The 21,788-nt window shown below is 41.1% G+C and overlaps 1 protein-coding gene across 10 annotated transcripts in view; it reads left to right on the top strand.

Moving 5' to 3' along the window:
• The window catches only part of ank2b (ankyrin 2b, neuronal), an 802,067-nt gene that overhangs the window by 634,568 nt on the left and 145,711 nt on the right, over window positions 1–21,788 (top strand). For 9 of the 10 annotated variants that reach the window (XM_068039631.1, XM_068039677.1, XM_068039668.1 and 6 more), the window contains one exon: window positions 10,224–10,368. In XM_068039631.1, the coding sequence (XP_067895732.1) occupies window positions 10,224–10,368 (145 nt within the window). The remainder of the gene's footprint in view (window positions 1–10,223; window positions 10,369–21,788) is intronic. The other variant, XM_068039625.1, reaches the window with a different exon arrangement.

Raw genomic sequence — 21,788 nt, 5'->3', positions numbered from 1 at the left:
TGGATGAATTTTAATGCAGAGAAGTGAAAAGTGATTCATTTTGGTTGGAAGAACAAGGAGAGGTGATATAAATTAAATAGTACAATTCTAAAGGGGGTGCAGGAGCAGAGGCACCCAGGGGGGTACATGTGCACAAATCATTGAAGGTTGCAGGGCAGGTTGAGAAAGCAGTTAATAAAACATACAAATCCTGTACTTCATAAATAGGGGCACAGAGTACAAAAACAAGAAAGTTATTATAACCTGTATAAAACACTGGTTCGGCCTCAACTGTGTCCAGTTCTGGGCACCACACGTTAGGGAGGATGTGAAGGCATTAGAGAGGGTGCAGAAAAGATTGAGGAGAATAGTTCCAGGAGGAACTTCAGTTACTTGGATAGGTTAGAGAAGAGAAGATTAGGAGGAGATTTGATAGAGATGTTCAGAATCATGAGGGGTCTGGACAGAGTAGTTCGGGAGAAACTGTTCCCATTGGTGGAAGGATCCAGAACCAGAGGACACTGATTTAAGGTGATTGACAAAAGAAGCAACAGTGACATGAGGAAAAAGTTGTTTACACTGGGAGTGGTTAGAATGTGGAATGCTCTGACTGAGTGTGTGGTGGAGGCAGAGTCAATCAGGGCCTTCAAAAGAGAATTGGATAATTATCTGAAGAAAAATAAGTTGCAGGGCTATGGGGAAAAGGTGGGGAAGTGGGACTAGGTGAATTGCTCTTGCAGAGAGCCAGCATGGACACAATGGGCCAAAGGGCCTCTTTCTGTGCTGCAACTATCCTATGATTCTATTTATGATGCTACTTATAACGTCTTTGACCAATTTTTGGTCATCTGCACCTCCTTATGTGGCTCAGTGTAAAGATTTTGCCTTATAATGCTCCTGTGAAGCATCTTGGGACATTTTATTGCATTAAAGTTGCTATATAAATACAAGTTGTTGTTTTTGCAACTTGAGGCATTATCAGTATTAAGTGCTCATTTGACATTTTAAGATGCAATGAGACAAGGTTTATAGAAGAGCAGATATAAGACTTAAAAATAATGAATTTATTGTATCAGCTTTTTAAATTCTATTTTTGTCTGATCTTATGCTGTTTATGCTTTGGCTGTGATACACTAACATCATTTTATTCTTTTTGAATGAGTTTCTTCCTATTAAGAAACTTTTCACTTTACCCTTTCTCTAGATGAGGTTGAAAAACTAACTAATGTATTCTTATTTGTCTAAATTGAAGCTTCCATATTTGTTTGTGTTTGAAATTTCAGTATATATATTCCACTTTTTATCACAATACTTTTTTGGAATCAACCTTTATGATGATATTCAGATGAGGATTTGAATAAATTCACATAACAGGTGATCTAAATTTAGCCCACTTAAAGAATATATTTTGGGGAACGGGGAAGTAATATAAAAGCAAAATACTGCGGATGCTGGAAATCTGAAATAAAAACAAGAAATGCTGGAACCACTCAGCAGGTCTGGCAGCATCTGTGAAAAGAGAAGCAGAGTTAACGTTTCGGGTCAGTGACCCTTCTTCGGGAAGTAATATAAGCTTCCTGATTGTTAAAAAATCTACATTCAGCCCATCCTGCTTTTCCAATCATTCAGCTTTGTATCCTGAGAACCTCATCTAACCAGGTTTTATATTTCAAACCAAATTCAACTCTATGCTTAATCAGGGATCTGCTCTAATCTAATTTGAATGCCTTAACTGTCACTATTCTGGTTGAGAATCTATTCAGATTGGCAAAATTCATATCCAAATATTTAATGCACTCGTGTGCCATCCCTATCTGCACTGACTATACAGTGACATTAATCTATTTATTTTAGAAAATGATTCATTACTTATCCCTGCTTCTTCCAATTGTTTGCAACAAAGCTTCGGCACTTTGTCAGCTGGCAATAGTCCTTAAGAGGTAAAATATAATCTGTAACCATAACAGTGGCTATGCAAGCTTATGTGTTGAATAGGCAGCCTTTTATCAATAATATCTTTGTCAAAGCTGGCATTGTTAATTCCAGTTCAACCCATTTCTACCTAGAGACAAATAAAGTGGAAGTTTGTGCAGTTATTGAATGTTTGTAAATCTAAAGCTGTCACTATTTTAGGATGTATTATGATTAAACATTATGCCTCCACTGTCCTATTAGATGGAGTTTCTGGTTGCTAAAGTAGCTGAGTACCATTGTTATATTGAGCCATAATTTGCTGTTGCTGGGCACCTAACACCATCTGCTGTTAGTTAGACTTGTCCTAGCCCGTTCAGGTTTTTAAAATTTTTGCATGGCAAGTTGCTGAGAGTGCAAGCTGAAACAGTCACAATGAGGGAAACCAGGTATCTGAGAGAACAGGACAAGCATATGTGTATCTCCTTAACTATTTAGATTGAAGGATTGTGAAATTAATAGTATCCCAGACATCTCAACATACAGCATGGATATTCTCTCCTCCAAGATAAACCACATCGGCACTACACAAGTCTAAAATACTGCACAACTGTCTCAAGCACTGTTCCTATGTTCAAATAGTATGACCAGGAAATAATTTTGTTTCGGTGACAGAAGGTAGTTTTTAAACCAGTGTTAAACCCTTAGTTTAAACATTTCACCAGTGGTAACAGTAGAGAAAAAGAGAACAATTACAGTTGGGGGAGAAAGTCTATCCTAGCAGTTAAGTGCAAGTTGAATGCAAAAAATCAAAATCATTTCTATTAAGGTTTGCTCCCCTTCATTGCCATAAACGTACACAGCAGGATTTCTATCTAGTTTCAGAGGAGCTGACTCCAGCCATGTTCTCCGGGCAGGTACAGATGAGAAGGCCTATTTGGCTCCTCCTAGCTCAAATTTCATGAAAGAATTTAAAGTCCTCTCTTCAAAGCATACAGTTGTGACTGTCATGTAAGCTGAGGCTGCTTGAAGTGGCACTGTGGTGATAAAAACTGCTTCCATTTGTTCATCATTATAATATTAAAAAAACCTTTAACATCAGTGGCAGATTAGTAATTCTGTCTGTCATTTCTATTCATGTAGCACTAGTTTTATCTCATGGATACCAAAGCAAAATCATTTGCCATTGACCACATTTAAGCACTTTGGGACATTTCTTTATCTGTTGAAGGTGTCACATAGATGCAAATTGTTGTTGCTGTTACTGTTGTAAATATCTGGACGAATATATTAGGGTGCAATTTCATTTATTTGACTAGAGAATAAAACTGAACTCACTGTGCTTTGTTTTTAGTACACTTTAAAGTATTTGCAAGAACTGATTTTGTTTGTTTCTGCATGATTAAACCTCTTTTTTTTCTCTTATCCAACTATTACAGGAGAACACTTTTACTCACAACCTTTTCAGAAATTAATTCGCCTCTACAGTATGTTGCGATTTTCTTTTTTTGCTTGATTTGCTCCCTTCATAACTTTCTTAGATCTGGAGTCTATTGATAGTTTGAGCAATAGTTACACTAGTTATGCTATGCTTTACCACTGCTGTCAGCGCAATCTACTTTAATTTACTCTCCTCTCTTTCATTAGATTAAGATGTGCTGATGGCCTAATAGTGATTGACTGAGACTATTGACAAAGTCCCTGCAAACTAACGATCATATCAGAGATCAGGTTTCTTGCAAAAGCATCTTAAGCATTAATGAATAGTAATAGGATCTTTTAATCTGTGACACAAAAAATTACTTTAAATCCCTGAACTGAGTTTCACTGATGTCACACATAAGGATTGATGTTAACTTAAAGCAGTGGTGGAAAATGGGTGGTAGTGAATCAGCCAACTGTTACATACAAGTTCCAATAATCGAGTGGGATGTATAATGGGCAGCCGATCCTTTCCCTGCCACCATTGAAAGTTTGATCAGCTTTATAAATTCTAAGAATATGTCATGTAAAGTCACAGGGAATCTCACCTCCCTTGCTCTGATCCATAAAATCTAATGTATTCCAACCACATTAGAAATGTCTGTCAGCAGTGCACAGCTGCTGCACAGGTACACCTCGGTCCACTACTCAGTATTGTCCAGCTCAACACCAGGTAGCATGGAAAACTTCCATGGCCCAGTAGATAAAATCTGGATCACCCAATCTTAGTGGATGACTGGAAGGAAGCCCTGACACCAACCCTCATGATCTCCATCTGAGGAAGAATGAGAATGGTCAACTCAAAATACTCTACATTTTGGTCCTGCCCTCTACTCTACTGCATGTACCTCACTTGGCACAAATGTAGAAAACTCCATCCACACTGGCAGATGAGAGCCCCTTGAACACTGCTCTGCACATTTTGGTCCTGCCCTAGCCTTCAAGCCTTCTGAATTGATGTCATGCAGCTTAATGAAGGAATGATGGACTTACTCATTTCCCTGCCACCCCCTCCCTCATCTCACCAGACCCAAGTTTTATGCATCCGCAGTTTGCTGCAGCTGGGCGAGGAACCACAGTCATTTACAGGTTTGTACAGAATTCTCATTCTTGGCAGCAAAAAGATGCATCCTGCTGCTCTGGTGCAACTCCAAACTACCGACAACACCACATGAACAAAGCACATGTTGGTGTTTGCCAATCAGAGCAAGTAGTGCATGGTTTGAGAATGGAGCTGGGAAAGAAAGCATCAAGTGGAATTGGGCCCTTTCCTGCAGGTCTGCCTCCAACTCGTCCAACAGCTGGAGAGACAGGACCCAACATCCCATCCAGCTCTTACTCATACTCATTACTGCCTCAACCCACTGTCTTATAATACCCTTAACGCCCCCTTCCCCAGTGAGTCCCCAGCCTTCCTGACTTGATAACTATATATGACTCTTAACAAATATACTGCAAGTTTTGTATAATATAGCCTGTATTCTGTGTCAAACTGGAAGCACATGTAAGTTCCTTAAAAATATATTTATATTTTGGGGCAAAACAGTTTTTCATCATATGTTGAACAAAATGCACCTGAACTTAGTAGTTACTAAGAGAAGTGAAAATAAAGTGTTCTCTCTGGTGAAGAAAAATGACACTGATAGAAACAGCGATGCTGTAGTGGGATGCAAGGCAGATTTGAACATGTAATTTCCAATTTTGCCCAGATTGCTGGGGGAGGGGAGTGATGTTTGAATACTTCTCCACTGGGAGACTGGGAAAAACAAAAGCAAAATACTGTTGATGCTGGAAATCTGAAAGAAAAACAGAAAATGCTAGAAATACTCAGCAGGTCAGGCAGCATCTGTGGAGAGAGACACTTCTGATTTACTCTTGTGCGCTTTCTAGAAACTGTTTATATAAAGTGTCTCCACATGGTGAGGTACCAATCTCATGAGTTGTCAGTGAACAGAGGCCAGCTGTTGGGTTAATTGACAGAGTAAAATATATAATGTTACATGCCTCCATTTTATATCTTATATCTTTCTTTTCAATTAATTTTATAAAGTTTAGAAGTTCGTTGTAAGAATATACTGTTCAATCAAGACTTGCTTGTGGTCAGTATTGACAATATTGTATCTCCTTATGGCTGGTTGCATGTATATAGCATGTTGACATATGATCATATACATATATAATGTTGTTTCCCATTAAATTTGTCACCCTTAAAATGGTAACAAAAATATTTCAACAGCTGACTGAAATTTGCCAAATAGTAATGAAACATCTGAGTGGGAATTAATCAGATAATTAATCAGTCTCATTAATACAATATATTGCCAAATGGAAAACCTCTTTTTAATTAACATTGGTGCATCATTTGTATCGACAGTATGTACAAAATACATGTCAAGAGCACATTGGCCATAGTGTACACATAGCAGGTGACTGGACATTTCCTATCTGGATCAGAGCAATAAACATCAAGCTGTGCTGAAAAATCAAAATAAGTTTCAAATATGTTGAAGGTGGATTGAGTTGCTGTGATTTCAAGTATCATAATGACTTCAAAGGGCGAATTGGTGCCAGCAAAATTCTACCTGATGGAAGTTATCCAGACAGCACAACTGCAATACAAATAAATGTTTCAGTTTAACAGAGAACACTGTAAACACTAATACAAAAGCAAAATACTGCAGATGCTGGAAATCTGAAATAAAAATAGAAAATGCTGAAAATACTCAGCAGGTTTGGCAGCATCTGTGGAGAGAGAAACAGAATTTATGTTTCAGGTTGATGACCTTTCACTAGAATTGGGAAAAGTTAGAGATGTAATAGATTTTAAGCAAGTGAAAGGGGGAGGGTGGGAAAAAGAACAAAAGGGCAGGTCTAACAGGGTGGAAGACTGGAGAGATTAAATGAAAAAAGGATTGGTGGTGCAGAACCAAAGAGATGCTAGTGGGACAAGTAAAGAAACAACAAATGTGTTTAGAGGAGATGTGAATGGCAGAATGATCAACAGCTGCCGTCCGAAAGCAAAAAAGAGAGGAAAACGAGAGAGTAAAACCAACACCAGCCAAGAAATGGAAACAAAATGGAGGCCGAGGTTACGGTCTGAAATTGTTGAACTCAATGTTGAGTCCAGAAGGATATAAAGTGCCTAATCGAAAGATAAGATGCTGTTCTACTGGTAGTACTTGTACTTCGACAGCTAAAAGAGCTGAAAAGAAGGGGGACATTTCCTCATTCGTGTATCCTGAATTTTGTCAAAAGTATTTCTTCTACTTTTTATAGCACTGCACAGTTGTAATTTCTTCTCAGTTCAATTTACTTTATGTAAAATTATAGAAAATATTTTGAAAAACAATATCAAGAGAACATACTTCAGGACAAGTTTCTCTTGTAGAGGAATAATTGGTCCGATTCATGTGTGTTGCAACATTGTAAACATGTACAAAAAGAATGTGTTTACGACTTCATAATGTGCGACAGGAGCGGTTCTTTCCCCCTTGGAAACAAATTGATATTTTGTGGCTTGAATAAATCCACAAGATAAAAATCTGCACAAATAAATTCGAAAGGATAATGCAATGTTGTATAATGAACATGAGTAATGCATGCAGATTACAGTAAGCAAACACTATAAATCAATGTGTTGAGTAACTTAAAAGCAGCTTTATTTTACAGGTAATAACGTAACTCTTGGACAAATTTAGTTTCAATTTCAAGTGACTGTATATCTGAATGATAAGGCTGTAACTATATAATAGTTACTTTTTTAGTCCCTCTTCATTTGCCCACCGAAGGAGGGTTCTGCTCTTTGCCAAGCAAAATCTTTGAGAGACTTTTTAAAATCTCAAATATACTTTGTCAGATTTATTAAAATGTACTGTGCCAGGTATAGAAAACATATTAACCAAGTTATTACTTGATAAACTGGCAGAAATTATGGACAGGATTTTATTCTGCCCTTGGAGCCAGGAATGGAGGCAGGGTGCAAACAAAATGGCAGGAGGTGCTGTTCCCAACCTTGCCTGGGCCCCTTGCCATTTTGTCCAGAGCGGGGAAGACTAAGGATCGCCTTCCTGCTCCTGATTAATTAAGACCTTTAAGTGGCCAATTAATGGCCACTTAAGGGCCTGTTCCTGCCTCCACTTCAATGTTATTGAAGGCGGAGGGGTCCGCCGCGACGGGGAGACACTGCCAGGTGAAGTCTGGCGGTCTCCTAGCAGGGTCTGGGGTGTCCCTCCTTTTAGGGCAATCCAGGGCCCCCAGACAGCCCCCCAGAGGCGATGGCTGCCCAACCTCGTATCCTCCCTCCCCCAGTTGCTTTATCTGCATACCAACGTTTAGTGATTCATGTACCACGACCCCAGATCCCTCTGGATCATAGAGTTCTGCAGTCTGTCTCCATTCAAATAATATACTGTTTATCTATTCTTCCTGCCAAGGTGGACAAGTTTACATTTTCCCACATTATACTCCATTTGCCTAATTTTTGGCCACTCACTTAATGTATCTGAATCCCTTTGTAGACTCTTTGGGCTGAATTTTAAGAGCCCTCCGGTGTGTGGAGGTCATGGCAGCGGAGGCCTGGAAAATTCTTCTGGGTGAGGCTGACCATGACCTCCGATGCCACGAAGGCCCTGCCGTATTTTACCGGTGGCGGCGGGGCCTTCATTTTAATATGCAAATGAGATTAAAATGAAAGAATAATTACCTACCTGGTAACGACGGCCGTCCCACACCGATATTCCGGCTGACCATTCGGAATTCTGGTGAGTGGGGATGAGTGAAAATTTCAGGGCTGGAGGGGCAATAGAGGAGAACTATTATAATTGGTTGTAGAGATGGTTGGAAGGGATTGAGGGTCAAAGGTGCTGAAGGTTGGGGGGGAGGTGGTGAAAGCTCGGTATATTAGTTTAGTTTAGTTTAGAGATACAGCACTGAAACAGGCCCTTCAGCCCACCGAGTCTGTGCCGACCATCAACCACCCATTTTTTATACTAATCCTACACTAATCCCATATTCCTACCACATCCCCACCTGTCCCTATATTTCCCTACCACCTAGATAGTGGTTTTCAGGGGGATAGGTCTTTTTATTTGTGGTGAACTTAGTGTGGGTGTGTGAAAGGGGTTTCAAAATTTCAATAAAATTCTATGTACTATTTTCGTCCAGCGGGACCTTTAAAAATTTAAATTGAACTGCAGGGCTTGTCGACCTTTAAAAATGGCGCCAGATGCTGTTGCTGGGGACAGAGCGGCCGCTCCCTCTACATCATTGCAGGCTGCCGTTCCGCCCCTCCTGCAAAATATCACGGGGGCTCAGCGGTAGCCGCTGCACGCAGGCGGACCGCCGACTTCAGAGCGTGCCGCGCTAGTAAAATCCAGCCCTTTATGTCCTCTTGACAGCTTACTTTCCTACATCTTTGTGCCATCCACCTGAGTGGATTTTCTTTTATTCATTCATGGGATATGGGCATCGTTGGCTATGCCAGCATTTATTCCCCATCCCTAATTGTCCTTGAGAAAGTGGTATTGAGTCGCCTCCTTAAACTGCTGCAGTCTGTGTGGTGAAGACACAGAGCTGTTATGTAGGGAGTTCCAGGATTTTGACCCAGTGATGATGAAGGAATGGCAATATATTTCCAAGTCTATGTGGTGTGTAACTTGGTGGTGATGGTGTTCCCAAGTGTCTGCTGTCCTGTCCTTCTAGGTGGTAGAAGTCACGGGTTTGGCAGGTGCTGTTGAAAAAGCCTTGGCAAGTTGCTGCGCTGCATCTTATAAATGATACACACAGCAGCCACAGTGTGCAGGTGGTGAAGGGAGTGAAGGTGTAAACTGCTGGTGCCAATCAAATGGGTTGCTTTGTCTTCAATGGTGTTGAGCTTCTTGAGTGTTGTTGGAGCTGCATTCATCCAGGCAAGTGGAGAGTATTCCATCACACTCCTGACTTGTGCTTTGTAGATGGTGGAAAGGCTTTGGTGAGTGAGGGGGTGAATCATTCGCCACAGAATAACCAGACTCAGACCTGCTTTTGTCGCCACGCTACTTACGTGACTGGTCCAGTTAAGTTTCTGGTCAATGGTGACCTCCCAGAATGTTGTTGGCATGGGATTAGACACTGGTAATGCCATTGACTGTCAAAGGGTGGTAGTTAGATTCTCTCTTTGGAGACGGCCATTGCCTGGTACTTGTCTGGCGCGAATGTCACTTGCTATATAAGAACATATAGAAAATGACAGACAGGAGAAGACCCACTGGTCCATCTGACCTCTTCCATTCAGTTGCAATTTTGTATGCAACAGTACATGCTCAGTGCTCATACATACACTCCCTCCCAACCTACAGCCATGGAACCTCCTGGGAGAGGCAAAAAAAAGATAAAAGCTTAGGCCAATTAAAATGAATAAATTTGGTAAATGTTCGCTTCACCCCCCCCCACCCCCCCCCCCCCTTTGGTCGATCAAGACTATTCCAGGGGACCACCCAGGGTCATGATTAATGCTGCAAAAGTACCTATCTCTTGTACAAGGTGATCTATGCCCTAGGTAGGAAATGGTTCCAGCTTTTGCTTGATCGAATCCAGAAAATCAGTGTTCCCTTCACAAGCTGTCACTTTTATTTCAGCCTACTATTTGATAATAAAAGAACCTCTACCAAGGTTTTGTAGTTGCAGTGCACGATTCTGTTGTAATGTACTGCACTAGGTTCTTTCTGTACATTTTCTTTCAGCCTTTTGTAACAAGCAATTGCTGCTCCGGTGCTGCTTGGCTGTATGTGTTTAGTTTCCAGCTTCTGCGTTTTTATTCTGGATCACGTTGCAACCTCAACGCCTCTCCTGACTAACTATCTTTTGATTCCAAGGAGATGATACAATGACAGGTGATGGAGGAGAGTACCTTAGACCAGAGGATTTGAAAGAACTTGGAGATGACTCTTTGCCCAGCAGTCGGTACCTGGACAATATGATGTATAGAGGAATAGGACGCCTTGGAGAGCGCTCAGACAGGTAGCTTTGTTTTTGTTTTTGTAAGTTCGATCAAAATGCTGCTGTAACTGATATTTAAAATTCAGTATTCTCTTTGGCTGAGAAATTCTAGTCTCAAAAAATTATGTGTAGAGTGCACTGTGCTTTGCTCGCCAGGAAGCTAATGGTTCATGTTAGTTGTGTGTGGACCAAAGCCTCTGTTCCCTCATAAGATTCAAAGGATTCCAAGCAAAGTTTCAGAAGTAGCCAGGCTGTCCAAACTGTGTAAAGCTGCATCTCAGGAGGGACCATTAATATGGTGACAGTAATAAACTCTTAAGATATATTTTTCATATGTTCTCATGCCAGTCGTTGATTTTTTTGTGCTATCTGGAAGAATAACTACTATGGTATCTGTGTTATTCTGTTTTTATTATATCTAGTTGCGAACAAAAAGCTATAATATCAAGACTACCATCAGTTCATTAAAAGTTTCCCCATCTAATGATAATCTTTGCTTCTGCATTTTACATAAATTTTATTTAAAACAAGTGAAAGCCCAATGTAGCCCATATCTAAGTTTTGTTTGCTGAACAGCTCAGCATTGTAAGCAGAAGGATGCTGCTTATCAATTTACAGAGAAACATAAGCTTATAATGCTTCCTTCCACAATGGCTTAACTGGAAAGTGCACTGGATGCAGGGAGCGGGTACTCAACCACATAGCCAAGAAGATCTAAGATTTGATTCCCAGACTGTGCTGTGCTGGCCAATCTCAGCTGGGGCAGTAGTTCTGGTGTTGCAATTGACCTCAGCATTGGAGGTAGGAAAAGGAAAAGACAGCCAGCATTCAGATCCTGACTGATACAACAACAATGTGAATTTATATAGTACCTTTAACACAGTAAAAGGTCCCAAGACACTTCATAGGAGCATTAGTAAACAAAATGTGACACTGAATCACATAAGTAGACATTAGAACAGTGACCAAAAGCTTGGTCAAAAAGGTAGGTTTTAAGGTGCATCTTAAATGAGGAGAGATTTATGGAGGCAATTCTAGATCTTAGGCCTATGAAGCTGAAGGCACAGCTGACAATAGTAGAGTATTTAAAAGCGGGAATGCACAAGAAGCCAGGTTTGGAGGAGCACAGAGATCTCGATGGGTTGTAGATCCCCAGGCAGTTATAGAGATAGGGAAGAAAGAAGCCATGAAGGATTTGGAAACAAGGATGAGAATTTTAAAATTAAGGCATTGCCAGACTGGGAGCCAAACTGAGTCAGCAAGCTGTTACGACCGAGGCGGGAGGAGTGCACTGTCTTTCTCTAGTTCCACTTCTCCACAGGTTTACTGATATGACCAATTATATACTCTATTTTTATTTCAGAATAAAATTCACCAACCAAGTTTCTTTAATAAACAACAAAATTATTAATTTATTATAAAACAAGACTTATTCAGTAAAGATGCAAAGTTTTAACACAGTTTGAAATATGACAGCAAATCTATATATTCCCTTCTAAATACCCAACACACACACACATATATATGTATACATAAAGGAAAAATAAAGATGCTTTGGCAAACGTACTTGTTAATTCTTGAAGAAAAAGGATAAGATATGTTATGTTCCAGATGGCATACAGTCTGGTGTCCGAGTACACGCAGACTGGAATCTTTTCAGAAGTAGTTGGTTCAGGAGATGTCGAGGAAGTCTTCTAGAAACTTCTTAGGAGAAATGCTGCTTTAGTTTCTCTATTTCTTACACTTGATTCTCCCTCCCTCACTTACTTCCCTCCCTCTCCTTCTTCCTCTCCCTTCCTCCCTCCCTCTCTTTCTTCCTTCCCTCCCTCCCTCTCTTTCTCTGTCTCTCTCTCTCTCCCCCTCCCTCCCTCTTGTCTCTCTCTCTCTTCCTTCCCTCCCTCCCTCTCTCTTCCTTCCCTCTGTTCTCTCCCTCCTTATTGTCTCCCTTCCTTCCTTCCCTCCATCCTTATTCTCTCGCTTCCTTCCCTCCCTCCCTCTATTCCTTCCCTTCCTCCCTCCCTCTCTTCCTTCTTTCCGTACCTCATTCCTTCCCTCCCTTCCTTGCTTCCCATCTTCCTTCCTCTCCCTCCCTTCCTTCTTCCCTCCTCCCTTCCTTGCCTCTTGCCTCCCTTCCTTTCTTCCACTCCTCCCCAGTACATTGCAAGCCCAACAAAATAAGGTGCAGTTCTGGATTTAGTTTTAGGGAATGAAGTTGGGGTATCAGTGGAAGAGCATTTTCACAGTAGTGATCATAATTCAGTTAGATTTAGCATAGAAATGGAAAAGGACAAAAATAGACCAGGAGTAAAAGTTTTAAATTGGGGAAGGACCAATCTTGCTAAGCTGAGATGTGATTTAGCAAAGGTGGACTGGAAGTGGCTGCTTGAAGGTAAACCAGTGTAAGAGCAGTGGGAGGCATTCAAGGAGTAGATAGTGAGGGCACAGAACAAATAAGTTCTCGGAAAGAGAAATGAGGGATCTCCCAAATCTAGGGCGCCTTGGATATCAAGAAGCATACAGGGTAGATTAAGGCAAAAAGGGAAGACTTATATTAGATACCAAGAGCTCAAAACTGAAGAAAGTCTAATGGTGTATTGAAAGTGCAGGGATGAAATTAAAATGGAAATTAGGAAAGCAAAGAGAAGGCGTAAAAAAAGTGAAAAGTAAAACCAAGGAAAGATGTTTTATAAATACAGAGGATACCGAAAGAAAGAGTAGGGCCTATAAGTAAACAAAATTAGAGCACATGGGATTGGTGGTAATATACTGCAATGGATTGAGAATTGGTTAACAGACAGAAAGCAGAGAGTAAGAATAAAAGGGTCATTCTCAGAATGGCAGGCTGTTACAAGTGGGGTACTGCAAGCATCAGTGCTTGGGCCATAGCTGTGCACAATCTATATAAATGACTTCGATATGGGGACCAATTGTAATATTTCCAAATTTGCTGATGACACAAAACTAGGAGGGAATGTAAGTTATGAGGAGGATGCAAGGAGGCTTCAAGGGGATTTGGACAGGCTAAGTGAATGGGCAAGAACATGAAAGATGGAATATAATGTGAACAAGTGTAAAGTGATCCACTTTTGTAGAAAAGATAGAAAGGCGGAGTATGTCTTAAATGGTGAGAGGTTGGGAAGTGTTGATGTCCAAAGGGGCCTCGGTACCCTTGTTCATGAGTCACTAAATGCTAGTATGCAGGTGCAGCAAGCAATTAACAAGGTAGATGGTATGTTGGCCTTCATTGCAAAGGGATTTGAGTACAGGAATAAAGAAGAATTGCTGCAATTGTATAAAGCTTGGTGAGATCACACCTGGAGTATTGTGTATCCTTATCGACGGAAAACAAACTTGCCAAAGAGGGAGTGCAACAGAGATTCACCAGACTAATCCCTGGGAGGGCGGGATTGTCTTATGCGAAGCAATTGCAGAAACTGGGCCTGTATTCTCTAGAGTTTCAAAGAATGAGAGGCAATCTCATCGAAACCTACAAAATTCTCACAGTGTGTGACGGGGTAGATGTGGATAGGATGTTTCCTTTGGAGTCTAGAAACAGGGGACACAGTCTCAGAATAAAGGGCAGGCCATTTAAGACTGAAGTAAGGAGGAATTTCCTTACTCAGAGGGTGGTGAATCTGTGGAACTCTCTACCCCAGAGGGCTGTGGAAGCTCAATCATTAAGAATGTTCAAGACAGAAATTGATAGATTTCTGGATACTAATGGCATCAAGGGAAATGAGGAAAATGGGGAAAAATGGCGTGGAGGTAGATGATCAGCCATGATTTGTTTGAATGACGGAACAGGCTTGATGGGCCGAATGGCCTACTCCTGCTCCTATTTCTTATCTTCCTGTGACCAAAAAGGTAATCTGTGTGTGGAGTCAGAAAACATGTGTATCGTCCTCAATGAATACTTTGCGTCTGTCTTCACAAAAGAGTGGGTGTGATTCAGACATTGTAGTTAAGGAGGAGGAGCGTGAAATATTGGATGGGATAAGCATAGTGAGAGAGAAACTATTAAGGGGTTTAGCATCTTTGAAAGGTGATCAATCACCAAGCCTGGAAGAAATGTATCCCAGTCTGTTATGAGAAGCAAGGGAGGAAATAGCAGGGACTCTGATCATCATTATCCAATCCTTCTAGCTGCAGGTGTGGTGCCGGAGGACTGCTAATGTTGTAGTGTTGTTTAAAAAGTGAGAAAAGGATAGACCGAGTAATTACAGGCCAGTCAGCCTAACCTCGATGATGGGCAAGTTATTGGCAAAAATTCTATGGAACTGTATTAATTGTCATTTCAAAAGCCACAGATTAATCAAGGACATTCAATATGGATTTGTTAAGGGAGGGTCATGTCTGACTAACTTGATTGAATTTTTTGAGGAGGTAACAAGGAGGGTAATGCATTTTAATTAGTCTATGTGGATTTTAGCAAGAGTTTTGACAAGATCCCACATGTCAGACTGGTCAGAAAAGTAAAAGCCCATTGGATCCAAGGGAAAGTGGCAAGTGTAACAGCACTCATCAAACTCAAATGATATCCTATATGACTGTGACAAAGGTAAATTATCCATCCTCATCCTTCTCAACCTGTCTGCAGCCTTTGACACAGTTGACAATACCAGCCTTCTCCAAAGCCTCGCCACAGTCGTCCAGCTGGATGGGACCGCTTTTGCCTGGCTCCATTCTCATCGATCTAATTGTAGCCAGAGTATCACTTGCAATGGCTTCTCTGCCTGCTCCTGCACTATTACCTCTGGTGTCCCCCAAGGATCTATCCTTGGTCTCCTTTTATTCTTCATCTATATGCTGCCTCTTGGTACATCATCAGAAAGCACAGCGTTCGTTTTCACTCATATGTTGACGACACTCAGCTCTCCCTCACCACCATCTCGCTTGACTCCTCCACTGTTTCTAAATTATCAGACTGTTTATCTGACATCCAGCACTGGATAAGCAGATGACTGAACCAGATTGTTCGCAACCTTGCGATCATATTTGACTCTTGAGATGAGCTTCCAACCAAATATCCATGCTATCACTAAGACTGCTTATTTCCACCTGTGTAACACCATCTGACCTCAGCCTTGCCCCAAGTCATATGCTGCTAAAACTCTCAACCGTGCCTTTGTTACCTCCAGACTTGACTATTCCAATGCACTCCTGGCTGGCCTCCCATGTCTACCCTCCATAAACTGAGGTCATTCAAACTCTCCTGTTCGTGTCCTTACTCGCACCAAGTCCCATTCATCACCCGCCCCCCCCCCCCCCCCCCCCACCCCGTGCTCGTTAACCTACATTGGCTCCCAGTCAAGCAAAGCCTCGATTTTAAAATTCTCATTTGTGTTTTCAGATCCCTCTATGGCCCCATCCCTCCCTATCATTATAATCTCCTCCTACCCCACAACTCTCTGAGATACCTGCACTCATCTAATTCTGATCTCTTGAGCATCCCTGATTTTAATTGCTCCACCATTGGTGGCCATGCCTTCAGTTGCCTCAGCCCTAAACTCTGGAATTCCCTTCCTAAACTTCTCTGCCTCTCTTTCTTCTTTTAAGAAGCACCTTAAAACCTACCTTTTTGTCCAAGCTTTTGACTCTCTGCCCTTATATCTCCTTATACGGCTGTGTCAAATTTTGCTTTATAATGTTCCTGTGAAGCGCCTTGGACGTTTTATAAATACAAGTTGTTGTTGTTGGAGGTACTGTTTTTGGATGAGGTCCAATCTACCTGCTCAAGTGGCCATGGCAGATTTGAAGATTAGGGGAGATCTCATGGTGTCCTGGTCAATATTTACCTCTCAAACACCAAAAACAGTTTAGCTGCTCACTAATTTGATTGTTCTTTGTGGGAGTTTCCTGTGTGCACATGGCTACTGCATTTATCTACAAAACAATAATGACTACATTTCAAAAGTAATTTGATAACTATAAAGCACTTTGGACATCCTGGCCTTTCCTGTTGTTGGGCATAAGTGCAGATTGGAAGTCAAAACGTTTCTCACTGGAAGACTTGCAGGTTGATAGGTAAATTGGCCTTTATAAATTGCCCCGAGTGTAGGTAGGTGGTAGGAGAATTGAGGGAATGTGGGGATGTGGTAGGGAATATGGGATTAATATAGGATTAGTACAAATGGGTGATTGACGATCGGCATAGACTCGGTGGGCCAAAGAGCCTGTTTCAGTGCTGTATCCCTCTATGACTCTATGAGAAAAATTGAGGAGAAAGCTAGTCTTGGCCATTCTGGCCCATTTTACACAGTGATGTTGATAAGTACTAGGAGGTGATCAACTGCATGACCTTTCAACAAGATGCAGAAAATACTTAACAAAACTCAAAATAATTAATTGCTAAAACTTTTGTTGGGAATGGAATAATGAACACATAGCTAAATCAGACTGTTGGAGGTGCATAGCTTTGTATTTGGCAATGAATCAAGTTGTGTTTTAAAATTATGAGGCAACAATGTTATTATTTCAATACTATGTCTTTAATTTTCCCCGAAATGTTGCTGCTTTTCTAAATGTATATGTATTATATCAAAATGTCAGTAAAATTGTTCTTTTCTGGCATGATACTGTGACCTTTATTTAAAAAAGATCCAGTCCTTCTAATCGTTTAGGTATTTGTGAAAAAGGCATAACTTTGATGTTAAATTCAATGTTTTTGTCTGTCTGTTAACATTGTTGTTCTGTGTACATCTGTGCATGCGTGTGTGTGTGAGTGAAAGAGAGCATTGTTTTACCATTGTTCTGCCATTCTCCCTTCATTGCTGCTGTTTTCCCTCTCCTTTTCATATGCTTCCACACAGTGGTGTAAACAGGTAGGTAGTCCTTGATACAAGAGTAATGTCACAGTGCTGTGGCTGTGTCTGCAATCCACTTTTGCCGTTATGGTAATGCTGCTTGGGGTTGGAGGCATTCACCTTGTGCACTGGAGCTATTTTCATGGCTGCATCGCTTTCCTTTGGTATTTTCCTATGTTCACTGCTAAACTGCTCACATCAGGCTGGGTCTACGAGACTGCAATAATGCTGAAACAGCTGCCATTACTGCCTTCCTTTTTCTTGTGACTGCTGGCCTGAGATTCAGCAGCCCGGATTATTCAGCTGGAATCTACCACCGATTGACTAAATGGGGTGGGAGGGGGGAGGCAAGTCGAAGCTTGATTATTATTTTTTTTCCTCAGCCAGTGGGTTGCTGGGTGTATATTTTTAGGAATACATTCTTGCTGCAGAGACACAATTTGTTTTCCTCTTGCAGGTATTTGTTGTAAAAATTATAAATGTGATTTTCTTTGGATTTTGCTAGCAGTCACATCTATTTACTGTTTGCTGTGATCACCTATTTTACTGTTTGTGATTAGTATTACTGCTGTCTCTGATGTACTGCTTGCCTGTTAAGGATTAGACAAAGCATTATATTGTGATTAGTAGCAATTATGAATGTTATTTTACAGACATTGGCACTTTCTGTTTTAATTTTTATGAAGGCTTTAATAACATCCTTTGAAAATGATTACATCATGATTTTTGAATTCCTTAATGACCTTTTGTCATGTCACATAGACCATGTACCGAATCCAACCATGTAGGTTTTGTTGCACTGACTTACTTAGCTGCCACATTAAAGTAATACAGAACTAAGGTATTACAGAACTCTGGGAGAACAGCTTCAGTTCTCCCTTACATCTTCATTGCTGAGCTTGCTATCTTTAGACTCAAAAGAGCGGTGCATACACTTAACCCTTTCAGAGCACATTTGTACTTGAGTCATGCAGGGTAAATGTAAAATGGAAATGTCCCAGGGACTCTCAACCTGAATGTTGAGCAACAAAAAATGCATCAAAAAGAGTAATGAAAGGAAAACTTGCTGCTTAGTGGCACAAATTATTGATTGCTATTGGATTATTATATACATTTTTGACTATTGCCTTGTGATGTATATTTTGACTATTGAATCTAGTGTAAGCTGATATCTTGAATACTAGGTTCAAAATTCGTAGCAAGGTACAGATGCATATTGTAAGGAGGAGGGTGCCATTGGCTTCGCGATGTGATTTTAACAAAGACTGAGGAGAGCCCAGCACAGTGTCAAACCCACCAGAAAAACATGGTGGGATGCAGGACAGTGGCCAGAAAAGGGCAGGGCAAGGATTCCTTGGGAGTTAGGCAGAGCAGGAGAATCCTTGGGCCTCCCTTGGCTCAGCCCTCAGCATCCTTTTGGAACCCACTCAAATTTAGAGAAGAAATTGTTAGCTTTTTGGAATTTTGATGGAAGTTTTTTTGAAAGAATTTTCTTACTGACAGTCTGTTATAGCGATCTTACCGATGCAACTTGGCTTCATAACAAGCAACAGGGAATTTGATTTCAAATTGGCTTGAGAGCTACTCAGCTGCCCAAACCCAGGAATCCATGCTGTTGACTGGGAAATCTGCATTCCCAATTGCTAGTATGGTTTCCTGCAGTTGGGAGGCTCCGGAGCTACTCTGAGTTGCTGTTTACTCTTGTGAGACAAATGGGAATGCCCTCACTGGAGTAGCCTAGCAGGGAGGGAAATCCAACTCGAGGGTCTCCATGACCGTAAGAAAATTTGTTTTTATGAAAAAACTACGATGTATAAATCTCCTGACGCTAATATTTGTTTCTATCAAATTGAAGCATGCTTTGAATCAGAAATACTCTTTAAACTTCCCCATTCTCAAAATTATTAGATACAGTCAAGTTTCTTTGTGTTTATTAGGAGAGAAAACATTCTTCCCCAGTGCATTAAAACTTAGAATTAATCGGAAGCATAACCTGTCAAGATGAAGTGGCTGAATATGCCAGAACAGACACTGATTGATGGCTGTCAAAAATTGATTGTTTGCCAACCAGAATAGTCTAACTACGCTGATCAAAAAGCCTAGCATCATCATGAAAATGTGTTTTGTACCTCGAGCAAAGGAAGATGGTTGTCAGAGGTCAATCATCTCAGCTCCAGGATATCACTGCAGGAGTTCCTCAGGGTAGTGTCCAAGGCCCAACCATCTTCAGCTGTTTCATCAATGAACTTCCCGCTACCATAAAGTCAGAAGTGGGGATGTTCACTGCTGATTGCACAATGTTCAGCATCATTTGCGACTCCTCAGATACTGAAGCAGTCCATGTAGAAATGCAGCAAGACCTGGACAATATCCAGGCTTGGGCTGATAAGTGACAAGTAACATTTGCACCACACAAGTGCCAGGCAATGACCATCTCCAACAAGAGAAAATCTAACCATCTCCCCTTGACATTTCATGGCATTATGATCGCTGAATTCCCCACTATCAACATCCTGGGGGTTACCATTGACCAGAAACTGAACTGGAGTAGCCATATAAATACTGTGGCTACAAGAGCAGGTCAGAGTCTAGGAATCCTGCAGTGAGTAACTCAGCTCCTGATTCCCCAAAGCCTGTTCACCATCTACAAAGCACAAGTCAGGAATGTGATGTAATACTCTTCCTTGCCTGGATGGGTGCAGCTCCAACAACACTCAAGAAGTTTGACACCATCCAGGACAAAGCAGCATGCTTGATTGACACCCCATTCACAAACATTCACTTCCTCCACCACTGACACACAGTGGCAGCAGTGTTTACCATCTATAAGATGCACTTCAGCAATGCACTAAGGCTTCTTAGACAGCACCTTCCAAACCTGCAACCTCAACCACCAAGAAGGACAAGGGCAGCAGATGCTTGAGAACACCACCACTTGCAAGCTCCCCTCCAAGTCACACATCATCCTGACTTGGAACTATATCGCCATTCCTTCACTGTCGCTGGGTCAAAATCCCGGAACTCCCTTCCTTACAGCACTGTTGCTGCAACTACCTCACAAGGACTGCAGCAGTTCAAGAAGGCAGCTCACCACCACCTTCTCAAGAGCACTTGGGGATGGGCAATAAATTCTTGCCTAGCCAGTGACTCCCACATCCCTTGAACGAATTAAAAAAAGAATCATTTGTTGCAAAGACTTAAAACAGTACTGTAAATTGTCAACCCTCAGATACATTACCACTGGCCAAATGCAACACTTCTCCATACCATTGAAATGAAAATAAGTCCAAAAAAGGAGTGTAATTTGCCCGTCTTTTGTAGAATGTGCCCTCTTTTTCGATCCATTGATTTCAGCCACTACCCAGGCAGTAAAGAAGAAAATTACCCCCAAGACATAGCATCACTCGAGAACAGTACAATATTATTACAAGGATGTAGAGGCATTGCATAAGATGCAAAACAGATTAGAAAGACAATACCAGAACTGAGAGATTATAATTGTCAGAAAAGACTGAATAGGCTGGAGCTCGTTTCTCTGCAGAATAGAAGGATGAGGGGCAACCTGATAGAGATTTTTAAAATTATGAAGGGGTTTGATAAGTTAGACATGGGGAAAATATTTCCACTTTAGGGAATCTAAAACCAGGGGTCATAAATGTAAGGTAGTCACTAATAAAACCTGTACGAATTCAGAAGAAACTGCTTTAGTCAGATAGTGGTAAGAATGTGGAACTTGCTATCATAAGGAGTAGTTGAGGTGAATAGCAAAAATGCAATTAAGGGGAAACTGGACAAGTATATGAGGGAGAAAGGAATAAGAGGTTATGTCGATAAGAGTTAGATGAAATAGGGTGGGTGGTGGTGGCTCAAGTGGAGCATAAAAAACAGCATAGACCAGTTAAGCTATATGGTTTGCTTCTGTGCCGGAAATTCTGTGTCCTTCTTTGAAATATTGATTTGTAATATCGTCACGGAACAGTTAATAACTGTCAGAGCTTCCAAAGCAATTTTCAATATATTTCTTAGAACAATTTATAAACGCAGTTCCCTCATGTACTATTGGTTGAAAGCATTCCTGGTAGTACTAAGTCATACAGACATAAGGACCCAGTTGGATTTCCACTCTGTGCTGAGTTAAGTGATCTCATCAGGGGCAGCACTTGTATTTCAATTGGCCCCAGTGCACAGGATAAGGAAGGGGGAAAAGATCAGCTATTGCTTGTACTATTAAATGTCCAGTGGTATCCGTACCATGTGTTGAATATCCTGACAGGACTAGGCTCAACCATGGTGCATTCCAGAATTGGCCTGCTGACACTTACATGCAGTTCACACATGAAAAATGCTGACTTGGAGAGGAACTGGAGGTCTGCCAGTGCCCAGAGAATCATGTTCCAACAAGTATGAAGTGCCCTGATAAGGTGAGGGGGGAAAAAGGGCAGAAAATTGGATTAGAAAAAAACATGTAGCAAGAGGGTACACTTTTGCCAATAGTTGCAAAGTAAGTGATTCAGTGTTTGAAAATGCACTTCAAAGTGGGAACTGTGAACATTTATAGCAGTTCAGAGTGAGGAAATAAAGCAAGGTGATCATGCAACCAAGGCCAAAGGTTATAATAAAAGCAAAATACTGCGGATG

The sequence above is a fragment of the Heterodontus francisci genome, chromosome 1 (assembly GCF_036365525.1).
Source record: "Heterodontus francisci isolate sHetFra1 chromosome 1, sHetFra1.hap1, whole genome shotgun sequence".
In the NCBI taxonomy this organism is placed as follows: domain Eukaryota; kingdom Metazoa; phylum Chordata; class Chondrichthyes; order Heterodontiformes; family Heterodontidae; genus Heterodontus; species Heterodontus francisci.
Note: the sequence above shows the minus strand (reverse complement) of the source record. Positions and strands in the feature narration are given on the sequence as shown.